Source organism: Aphis gossypii, chromosome 1 (assembly GCF_020184175.1).
Source record: "Aphis gossypii isolate Hap1 chromosome 1, ASM2018417v2, whole genome shotgun sequence".
NCBI lineage: Eukaryota > Metazoa > Arthropoda > Insecta > Hemiptera > Aphididae > Aphis > Aphis gossypii.
Window position 1 is genome coordinate 84,046,425 of NC_065530.1, and position 12,387 is coordinate 84,058,811.

The 12,387-nt window shown below is 26.1% G+C and overlaps 2 protein-coding genes across 4 annotated transcripts; one reads left to right on the top strand and one right to left on the bottom strand.

Moving 5' to 3' along the window:
* Positions 1-746: 746 nt before the first annotated feature.
* On the bottom strand, positions 747-6,496 carry LOC114127559 (regulator of nonsense transcripts 2). The gene is made up of 3 exons (XM_027991869.2): positions 2,981-6,496; positions 1,456-1,554; positions 747-1,397 (listed from the first exon to the last, which is right to left on the bottom strand). Exons 1-2 carry the CDS (start codon positions 6,355-6,357, stop codon positions 1,539-1,541), a joined length of 3,393 nt encoding a protein of 1,130 aa, XP_027847670.1. The 5' UTR covers positions 6,358-6,496; the 3' UTR covers positions 747-1,397; positions 1,456-1,538.
* A 297-nt stretch (positions 6,497-6,793) lies between these two features.
* LOC114132080 (protein KRI1 homolog) lies at positions 6,794-11,520 on the top strand. 3 transcript variants are annotated; one of them, XM_027997471.2, is made up of 11 exons: positions 6,794-6,877; positions 7,075-7,193; positions 7,267-7,504; positions 7,672-7,820; positions 7,953-8,113; positions 8,177-8,312; positions 8,981-9,193; positions 9,266-9,397; positions 9,512-9,787; positions 9,847-10,010; positions 10,908-11,520. In XM_027997471.2, the coding sequence occupies exons 2-11, from the start codon at positions 7,116-7,118 to the stop codon at positions 11,497-11,499; spliced, it is 2,139 nt and encodes a 712-aa protein (XP_027853272.1). In that variant the 5' UTR covers positions 6,794-6,877; positions 7,075-7,115; the 3' UTR covers positions 11,500-11,520. The 3 variants fall into 3 exon arrangements, with proteins under 3 accessions (XP_027853272.1, XP_027853284.1, XP_027853278.1); XM_027997483.2 differs by having other exon boundaries at positions 6,877-7,020; XM_027997477.2 differs by lacking the exon at positions 6,794-6,877 and adding an exon at positions 6,896-6,915.
* Positions 11,521-12,387: the final 867 nt, after the last annotated feature.

Here is a 12,387-nt window from a genome sequence, read left to right on the forward strand (position 1 = left end):
TTTGATAAAGGTTTTTTCAGTAGGTAACACATAACATTTTCTGGGTGAGTGGATGGTTGGATTCTTAATATTTAATAATAATTACTATTACAAAAACAAAATGACATATAATGGTGTGATTTGTATTATACCGGTTTTAAATTTTTAGGTGGTGTTTTTTATTTTATATATTTATATAATACTTCATTCAAATTACTCTATGGATAAATATTTTCAATAAAATTATTTGATGATGATGAGCAGCAGTGCACATATTATCATTACATGTAACAGTATGTCTTGCATGAAATCGACGATATAGCTTTTAATTGAAATTTGATAATATTTTTTAGCTATTTTTATGGCAAAGATGTCAAAATGCCTACCACTTTTTTGCCATATTTTAAGTATTACCAATTAATTATTTTTCCATCTTTTACATTTAGTTTAACTTATTTTATGTTCCTATAAATAAAAATTAAATTCATATTAATTAATACTGATTAGTATAAAGACACTTTAAATTTTACAGCTATATAATTTTTTTTTTTGATAAATTTTAAAACAAACATACACATGTTTATTATGTATAAAATTAACTTTTAATTTTATTTTGTTATTTTAGTAAAATTTATAGCAATATCAAATTCGGTTTGTTACACATGATCTTACTGCCATAGAAATAATAAGTATAACATAATTATAATCAGAGGAAATCATTATTTACTGTTAATGACAACAGACAAATTATTAAAATAAATACATACTAAATATAATATTTTCAATATACTTATGTTCTTAATTTAAAATATAATAACATTAATATATTAACAGACAATTGTGTATATTTACAAATTTACAATCTACTTAAGACTTTTATTGACAACAGTATGGGTATATTATGTTATTCTCAAATATTATTTTCATCAAAAACTTAATAATTTAGTTTTTCAATATTAAAAAAATAAATTATAATTTAATAATTGTAACACTAAATGGATGGTATGTAATTTATGGTGTAATAAACAATATTTATATCTCATTCTTTTACATAAAATAACAGTTAAGTAAGGCATATTGTATTAATACAAAATTAGTATTAATTAAAAGTGAAAAAAAAATATCAGTCAAATATTGCCCTGGACAGAAGTTATGTAAACCATTGTCACTTAAGCAACAGTAACAATATAGTTTAAAATATACAAGAAATATAATTATATTCTGTGAAAAAAAATAAAGCTTCACTAAATTTAAAGTTGATTAAAACTATGGTTCAATAAATTATATTTAGAGTATAATAAAAGTTGACCATATTCAATTAATATAATTTTTAACAAAAATAAACATTACTTTTATTGGAACAAAAAATAAATACACATTTAGCTAATTTTGTTTACTTGTACTTCTTTATGAAAATGCTGAAAAAAAAAATAACTTTAAAAAAAATTTATATTTAATTATTTGTTTAAAATTTACCTTAAATTAATATCACAAATAATTTGGGTCATTCTCGTTAGGTTCAAACCAAACATGGAGGCATGGAGATATTCTTTGATCCATTAAACCCATTTGTCACTTTAAAATAAAAAAATAAAACAAAATATAGAAAATTAGTACATTGGATTTATTAATGGAGGTAACTATTGGCTCTGTTCATGAATGCATATGAATAGTATATTAAATGAAAAATTATTTTAAAATATATACTATTGTATTTTGTAATAAGTTTGTGTTCATATGATATCATAAATAGTACTCAATAATTACTTGATATTTTCCAATATTTGTCACTATAATGATTAATACAAATTTACACATTACAGTTTTGAATTGTGATATAAAGTTCAACTTATAAGCACAATATAATAAAAGTAATTGTTTGTTATAACCTAGCTACCATACCATACAAAATGTATCATCCCATTACCAGGCGACCATCCCCCGTGTCTCATTTTTTTTTTCTTATATATACTGTAACAAATATTTTCAAATAAAAGTTTATAATAATAATGTATTGTTTAAAATCAATAGTAGAATGTTTAATAATTAATACCTATTTCATGTAAATAAACACTCAAAAAATAAGACTATATCATGAAGATCCTTTAATCATTATCGCTTATTTTATTTGTGTTAAAGACATGTTTTTGTTATACTTAAATATTAAATGTTAGTATTATAGGGCAGTATATACATAGGTAGCATTAGCTCATCAAGGTTTATTTTTAGCCAATAACATGCTAACATACTTAATAGAATTTAATTAAAAGTATTATAGGAAGTATTTACTATTTTGACTTTTGCTATAACTATATTATAACATACTATTGTTAACTATACTTTTAAAATATTTTGATACAAAGAAATATTGAATTTTTGGATAAGAAACTGTTGACCTATAATTACTCCATAATGGTGGTGATAAATTGTACATAGTTTGATAGCTGGTTAATAACAAATATGTTTAAGGGGATTGGAAGCGTTGATTTTCTGTCTTTGTCTTACACACGTGGAATATAGGAAAAATAGCTATACGCGCCTGACAAAAATTAAGGTACTTCTAGTTGTTCGATTTAAAATATGTAAAGATGATTGAATTGGCATACAAGTTTACTTTGCATCCGTTGAAGTATATTTTTAATATTTTCAATTTATATTTAATAATAAAAATTGACAAATTTATTAAATTTAAAATATTTATTCTCATCAAAATATTTATTTTAAACAATAAAACAATCGATAAAGTGCTTCGACCGATGCAAAGTAAACTTGTATACCAATTCAATCATCTTTACATATTTTAAATCGAACAACTAGAAGTACCTGAATTTTTGTCAGGCGCGTATAGCTATTTTTCCTATATTCCATGTGTGTAAGACAAAGACAGAAAATCAATGCTTCCAATCCCCTTAATAAAAATTATAAACATATCTACAACATGAGTAAATTTGTATTTTATACGGACACATGGATTGACTATATAATACATTTAAAAGATAACCTTTTTTTCTTCCCAAATATTGTTTCTGCGTCTGGTGTTCCTTTATTTGGTGGGGGCTTTTTATCTTTAAAAGTAGTAGTAATTGGTTTCTGCATTACTTGAGCTAAATCTTTATAATCTTCTTCTTCTTGTCTATTATTGATATCCAGAGTCAGTTGCTTAACTCTTCTTAACTCTGCCTGTTCAGCCATTTCTTGGCTCTTTAGATTTGATGCCAATTCAGAATCCACTGGCACTTGTAAGCTCTTGAATGTTTGTTTGTTTCCTTTTTTTAACATCAATATAAAGTTAACAGAGTTATCTTCATTAGTATTCTGTAACTGCTCATATGTTTTTTTACTATATTTCTTTAAATGAAATGGTATTGATATTTCCGTTTGTGGACGTGTCGCTTCTTTTGTTCTTTCTTGTATGTTATCGCTGACCATTTTATCAAAAGATTCTAAAAATTCAAAGTCTTCAGGATCTTCAATTTTTCGACGGACTGGTTCAACTGGAATTTTATCACTACAAACAGTACCGTCACTATCTTCGTCTTCTGAGTAATCCATATCAGAGTCATCCTCTTCTAAATGTTGTTTATCATCAGTTTCTTCATCAATCGTTGATAGTTGAGATTCTTCTTTTTGTTTGAGATTATACTGTTGAATAAGTCTTTCTTGAAGTAGAATAACTACTTTTTGAGCTTCAAGAAAACAGTTTTTCATCTTCAAATTAGGTCGAAGTTTTTTTAATATGTCTGTAACCAAGTAATCTACTGTAACAGGAAAAGGATTTTGAGTATCCCAAGTAGTACTTGATTTTTTTAACCAAAAATAATATTGAAAATATAAAATAAAGCAATCTAATTTAAGTTTACCAGGGCCTCGATTAAAAAATTCACCACAAGTATCAAGTAAAACACATATAAGTCTCAATCTAAATAGATTTTCAGGAGGATCAAATGTGGAATAAAAATCTGGATCATATACTACACCAAATGATACAAGACTATACAACACTTTAAAGACATCATTGCTTTCTATTAGCCTATAATTATATAGTTCACCAAAATACTTGATCATAGCTATTCTCCTCTGATTAAATTTTACTAAGTTTGTTTCTAAACCTACACGGATATCTTCCATAACCCCATCCACAACACGTGTTCCAATTGAATCATCATAATCAACAAAAGCAGCAACTAAACATGCCAAATCTGATATCATTGGATAAGTAACATTCCAAGCTTCAGTCAAACATTTTATCAAATAAGTTTTCTCTGCACTATTTTCCCAATCCATTTGTTTAAGAAGATCTAAAATGATGTTCTCTTTTTCGGGTGCATCTTTTAACTCATTATAAAGTAAATGTCTGATAAACTCGTGTAATATAGGTCTCTGCTTTTTCATAATTGCTGGTGAATCAGTAGGGTTTACAAAGTAATATGCATTTTCAATCATTGTGACATATACAGGTCTCAGAGCTGAAATGGATTTGACTCTCATCATTTGTTCCAAATAAATTTTGGTTCGGTGATGACTATCTGGAGAACGGTACAAAAATCGTCCAGCTGTTTCTAATAAAGCACAACCCATTTCTATATGATGATGACTAAAATCATTAAGTAACATTTTAAAACAATGCAACGCTTCAGATTTAATCATAAGGTTAAATTTAACCATTTCCCCAATATAGCGAACAACTTTAAGTTTTGTTTCAATATTAATCTGATCTTTTTTCTTTACATTATATCTAAAATCACTTTTTAATAAAGAACAAAGTTCAAGTGCCACTTCTGGCATTAAAGGATTTAAAATAGCTACTAAACGTGTGTAGAATGGCAACAGATCTACTCTGGTTCTAGGAACACTGAATAAAACTTTAACTAATTTTTTACGATTATTCTTAGTGTTGAGATAAATTAAAAATTCAATAGCCAAATTGTCAATCATTTCTCGATTAACACATTTTGGTAATTGTTCAACAAATGATTCAAATATAACTTTGGTACCAATATTGGATACTTCAACGTCCACAGCATCTTTAATATCTGATAAACTTTTTTTTGTATTACATTCAACTTCAGGTTCTTCAGGCTCTTCAATCTTCTTATTTTTATCAGGAATATAATTACTAAGATTTGGAAATTCTTCATAAAACTTTTGAGTTTCCTCATCTTCCCAAAGACTAGTTAATTCTGATAGTGTTGGTGTTCCTACAATATCTAGTTCTGAATCAGTCAAATCCTCAGTTGAACTATTCTTTTTTTCTTCTTTTAATATAATGACTGGTTCATTGAGTATATCAGCAAAAGTTAAAGCCGAACTATAAAGTTTTTGATAAGTAACATTCATTTGTTCGTTTTTAGCTTTACGTTCTGGCCTTAGTTCACCTTTGGTTTGTAAAATTTTTTCATTTTGTTTTTCAGCATACTCTAAATCATTATGCATTCTTTTTATGTGATTGTTTAAAGATATATAATACTCTTTTAACAATGCTCTTACATTTTTCTGTTTGTCACTAGAAATCATATTACTTTTTGGTATTTCAATATCAAACTTATCAGCTAGATCTTGCATTTCTTTAGGAACCAATCCAGCATAATCGTCACCACAATATTTACAAAAGCTAAGGATAATATTTAAATTATTATGTTCCTGAAGATCTGAGTTAATCAAAATAGTTAATATATTGCCAAGTAATACAAGACCTTCTTTTTGAGGTATAATACCAGCAGATGTAAGTTCAGCAAATAATCTAAGATCAACCCTAAATTTACTCATATTGGTTATTTTATCATCTTTTTTAATATTTAATATTTTTTGCCACTGCTCAAAGAAAATCTTTGAGAAATCTGAGTAAGTAGTATTTAATTGAGTGCATAATAATATCATGGCATCAATTTCTGTCATTTTTAATTTGATTTCAGTAAGAGCTGACACAACTTCGGATAAATATTTAGTTAAATTCAAAGAGTTCATGTCTTTGAGTAACTGGTCAAGTTGAGGAGGGGGGAAATTTTTAAGTTTTCTAATGAATGCTGTATTTTTTTTCAAGCTAGAATCCCTTTTAGATATATCCGATTCATCAGGGAATACACATTCTTGATTATTTTGTCTTAATGTTTTCTTTTCTTCTTGCCTGGTAACACATTCTGAAATGAAGTTCAACAATGTTTCTCTCTCTTTTTTTTCAATGTCTTCTTCTGTTTCGATTTGGGTAGCCACAGGTGGCAGTTCTGTAGATTCAGATTTCGCACTGGTAGATGGTATAACAGGAATATTACCGATTGATTGTCGCACATTATCAACAACTTTGGAAAGCTTTTGTAACGATTCAGATACTTCTACAGGAGTTTTAGATGCCTTAGTTCGTTTGGTACAGTCGTTCTTCATGATTTCATAATAGACAAAATACTATTATCTCTTACAAAATATTTTGTTACTTTTCATCAACTTTCTACACTAAACTTTTAACATTAACCATTAAAAATGTTTAGAACGATATTAAAATTAACCGTAATACTGTGATTATACTCACTATTATTATTGACTTTGACAACAGAATATTACATTAGAAGGAATCACAACTGGCAACTATAAAATGTGCAAATGTGACATGAGAGCTGAGACACTGAATAGGCTCTCTAGGCAATAGGCATTGAGTATTGACATTAAATAAAAACAACATAAATTGACTATCACTAAAAACGATAGATATTTTGATGAACGAATAAAATATGTTTATGTTTTTTAAACGTGTGTATCATTGTTCTGTGGTATCATTTTTTAAAACATTTTATAGGTTAACAACATATCATGATAAGAAATTGATATGATTATGAATCTCGTGGTGTATACTGTATACTACTATATACCACGGCTGTCGGCTATAGACGATAGACCACGGACTAAGGTAAGAACACTAGGTCTAAGAACAGTAGTCAGTAAGAAGTAAGAACTAAGATTTACTATTTTTAATCACATTTTACTTCTACATCAACGATCAACAGCTTAAAGTTGACTAATTAATAATTATAAACTACTGCTAACAAAATTGTAATGGCTTCAATTTCTTGAAAAAGGAAAAATTGATAATTTGTGTTTTTTCAGAATAAATATTTTAATTTGTCATTGGTATTTAATAATTCAAAATGAACACATTTGAATCGAATTCAAAGGAAAATACCAATACGAGTTCAGACGAGGAAGAAGAAGACGAAGAAGCCAAAGTATGTATTTTCATTATAATATTTAAATTTAATTTATTGATAATAATACTATGTCAATGGTTGGGTTGTCTAGGAATTGACTGATGATGTTGAGAAAAGTTTTTTTAAAGCATTGTCTTGTCTTAAGAAAGATGATCCCAAGATTTATGATGAATCTGTTAAATTTTTTGACTCGTCAGCTGCACATCAAAATGTTAAAAAATCAACTGACGGTCAAGACAAAAATTCAAATCCTATATATTTAGAAGAATACAAAAGGAAAATTTTATTAGAGCGTGGACCAGAATTTGATGACACCAAAGAAATGAATGGTAAATGGTTTTGAAAAATTTAAGTCATCTAAGAGTATATTATTAATAAATACCTATATATTTATATTTTTATTAAAATATAAGATAATTTTTGTTAAATTTAAATTAATTTAATAAAAATTGAGTCAGATTATTTAGGTAGTTAAAATATATATTTTATAATTTAGATGTCCTTAAGAAAGAAAAAGTTAGAATGTCATCACCGTCTTATGTAGAGGAACAGCAAGCTATTAAAGAAAGTTTTAACTTTGCTCTTAATGATAATTCTGACGATGAAGATATACTAAAGCCACGGCTTAAGACTAAAGAAGAACAGGTAGATTCAAAATAATTTTGAAACTGATTCATTTTATTAATCCTAAAACTAAAATTAGATTATAAAAAAAGAGCAGGGTGTAAACTGATAATTATCAAAATAATTGTAAATTATATATTTTCTCCGATGTAGGAAAAAGAAGAAAAGGATTATTTAGAATGGTTAAAAGGAAATCGAGATGAACTTGAAGACGAGGAAACAAAAAAAGATCTTCAACACTTGCATGATTACTGGAACAATCCTAATTTGGATGAAGGGGAACAATTTTTATGTGATTATATTCTTAATAAAAGGTAATTTTTATTTTATTGCCAATATAGATGTACTATTTATTATATATTTATATTTATTATTAGATTTTTAGAAAAACCAAAAGAAGAAAGTTTAATAGAAGATGAAATGAGATTTTCTGAAGAGGATGAAATGCTTGAGAAACATGAAGAATTTGAACATAAATATAATTTTAGATTTGAAGAACCAGATAAAGAATTTGTAAGGAAATAATAATATGTATTAAATATTTTTGTGTATTCCATTTATCCATAACTGTTGATAATGAATTGTCATCAAGAAGTCAGTATTCTTAAATTTGTTCTAGAATATTTCGTTTGTTGGTGGATAATATTTGATAAGGCTTTTTGTATATTAATTATTTATACAAATATATATAAACAACTATTAAAATTGGTTTTGGTCTCACCACGTTTTTTGTGTTATCAACAATGAACAGGTGATTAATATAAACATTAAACATATTAACATTTTTTTTTCTAATTTATTTAAATATAGATATTGTTGCTTATTAATTAATTAATTTGAAATTTGTTTCATAATTAATCAAAAGTTAAGGACAGTGGCGTACAAACGGGTAAGGAGGGCTACTCCCTCTCCCCATAAGTAAAACATGTATAATGATTTTTTTTATGGAATATTACACTAATAACATTTTATACATATATATTTAAATAGTAACCACCCCCCATAAACTATTTCTGTGTACACCCCTGGTTGAGGAGATATTGATGTATTATTTTACTGCATTAGTGTTCATAAAAAACTATAGTAAATATGTTTGTAAAATAAGTAGAAAGTAAGGCTAGTGGAATACATGCTGATGTTAGGAAATTAAATTGATGTACTATTAAACTATTTGTTTTCAGATCAAAACTTATCCTCGAACAATGGAAAATTCTTTAAGACGTAAGGAAGATAAACGCAAGAAAAAGCGAGAAGAACTAACTGAAAGAAAAAAAAAAGAATTAGAAAAGCGGTCCTTAGAAATCAAACAACTAAAAAAGCTTAAAAAAAAAGAAATTATTGATAGAATCAGAAAACTTCAAGAAATAACTGGAAATAAACGTGTAGGATTTGAGGTATGGTTATTATATTTTGATTATATCATTAAAGTATTTAGATTGTTAAATATTTTAACTATAATATTTCAGGATACTGAATTAGAAGAGGATTTTAACCCAACTGAATATGATCGTAAAATGCACGAGTTATTTGATGAAGAATTTTATGATAAAATGGATGATGAGAAACCAGTGTTTGATGAAGAAGAAGATGAATTTATTGTAAGTTTATTAATTTTATTTATTTAGTAAAATAATTAAAAATAAATAACTATTTTTTAATTGAATAATTGTTTCTGTTTGTCGTACTACAATTATATTTTTGTTTTATATTAGATGGACTGTGACTATGATCCAAGCATGGATAAAAGAGCCAAAAAACAAACCAGGGCTGCAAAACGTAAAGAAAAAAAGAAATTAATGGTTGATGAAGATGATGTAGAAACTGATCATATTAAAAAAATACCTAAATACAATCCAGCGAATGGATCATTTGAAAAATACATTGATGAATATTACAGTTTAGACTGTGAAGATGTTGTTAGTGGTGTTCCAACCAGATTTACTTACAATAAAGTTCTTCCTAACGATTATGGCCTGACAATTGATGAGGTACTTTAAAAATAGCTATGTTACTAAAATATATTATTTACAATTTTATGTGATTTTAGATTTTGAGAGCTGATGATAATGAACTTAATAAATGGTATCCTCTGGGAAAATTGACTAAAATTCAACCTGAAGCTGTTCAAAAATTTGAAGCTAAGATTTACAAACGAAAAGCTAAAGATATTGAATTAAAAAAGAAAATGTTACCTAGTCTTTTTAAAGAAGAGTATGTTTTTCGATTTTTATTAAATAAGTTATTTGTATATTTAACAATATTTCATAGAGTCATAGCAATATATAATTTTTGAATTAAAATTGATGTAATGTATTCATATAATTTTTTCTTATGTTACTACATTTCGTATTTCCATAACTATTTCATGATTACTAATTAGTAATTCCTAAAAAATAAACTTTTAAGTATAGTTAAATTGTATGGTAGATAATATGAAAAAATATCTAAATTTCTAATATATTACTTATAATCAAGGCTCGGATTTTATAGCACTAACAACTACTAAAATATGAGCTATAAAATGCCCTTTAAAACCTTAAAATAAACGCTATATGTCCTAAAACACAATAAATAGCAAAAATGAAAATTTATTTTGTTCACAAATTAAGAAACTTCTATATTTATAAATTAATACATTAATTTTTTTTTTTTAAATTGATTATTAACCAAAAATAAAAAAAATGATAAAAAATTTATGTTACAAACTTTTTTTTTTTTTATATTACGTTATACTACTTGACTTTTTTGATTCATTAAACTATAAAATATAAACGGTTTTTGAGCATAGCTACTATTGAAAATTGTCTGTCATGATTCATACCATATAATATAAATGAGTTTTATGAAAATATGACATAAAAGTTATTTTAATAAAGCAAATTAGCCGAAAATGACACCAAAACTTAAAAAATAGCACTAAAAGTTAAAAAAAAAACCTTAAAATTTGCAAAAAAAAAAAAATTTCATATTTGAAGTTTCTGGTGTACAAAACAAATTTATAGCTCATTCTGCTATTTTTATCTGTATTCAATAAAAATTAGCAAATGCTATAAAAATCCGAGCCTTGCTTATAATACATTTTACGTATATGTTTTGTTTATGTTTTAGGCTTAATGAGGTTGATGAAACTCAAGAAGAAAGTAAAGAAGTAACAACAACAACAAAAAAGAAAAAGAAAAAGAAACCTATGAAAAATGTTTTTCAAGTTGAAGAAGTTTTACCTAAAAGTAGTGATAATCTTCAAAATGATAAAGGAAATAATAGCCAACAGTTAACAAATAAGACCAAATCTATGAAAATTACTCAGAGTAATTCGATTTTAAAAAATGTTAAGAAAGCTGAAAATAATAAAATTGATAGTACTCAGAGTGAAACTAAAATTGTTAAAAATAATAAGAAAACAAAAGACAGTAAAATTGAGAATACTCAGAATGAAAATAAAATTATTAAAAATAACAAGAAAACAGAAGACAGTAAAACAGTTCAGACTCAAAATAAAAATAAAACTATTATAAAGGGTGAAAAACGAAAATTAAACCACACTCAGAATGGATCGCATAAAAAACAAAAGTTCTCAGTTAAAAAGTACAAACCTAATAAAGAACCTAGTGCTTTAGAATCAATGACGGATGACCGATTGAAGGCATATGGAATTAATCCAAAAAAATTTAGAAATAAATTAAAATTTGGTAACAATTAATAAAACAATTTATTAATTAAATTCAATTGTTTTTATTTTATTTATAGGTACCTCTTTTATATTTTAGGAAGTAATAACTAATTAGTAATTAAAATTAAAGTCAATCGTAGCTACTTTTATTTTATTCAAAATAAGAAACATAGTTGGTGGCTAACTACTGTTATTTCCTACTGAATTCAGTAGGGTATTTTCTTACCGTCGCCGCTGACTATATTTCTTATTTCGAGTAAAGGATAATTTTATAAACAGGTACAAAAGTTATTTACTTATTGAACATAAAATTTTTTTTCAATTAAATAGGTACCTAATAAAAATCTAATACAATATGATTTCCTAATAATGTATTGCACGAAAAAAAAAATTCATTCTATTCTAAAATCTATTTAATTGATGAACAAAATAACATGTCTGCTGTGTATTTATTATTCAGGCATGTAGCTACTATTCTAACATTATATTATGTTAAATATTAAATATAGTCAGTATTTGGAACGTTCACTAAAATAGAGAACGCGTTCATTACACGTTCAGTGTTGCTAATATTATTGTTGCAATCACGATGTAAAGATATGTACATCGTGGTTGCAATATTTTTAATTATTATTTATTAATAATATAATTATTAACCTTATCTTTTAAGCAGGGCCGTAGGTATTTACGCCTAGGCCCGTGGGGCCAGCAAATTTTTTAAGAAATGGACTAGCACTGCAGCTTCTAAGACTATTGGTCTTGGACCAATGGCATGTTCTGGAGAGATAAGAATGAGTGATAGTCTGTGGAGATAACTTTTAAGAAAAAACTAACCTCATGTTTTTGTAATTTTCTCATATATTCATTAATAATATAACGAAGTATATCTTTAATCATGCCATACACTGAACCAATGGT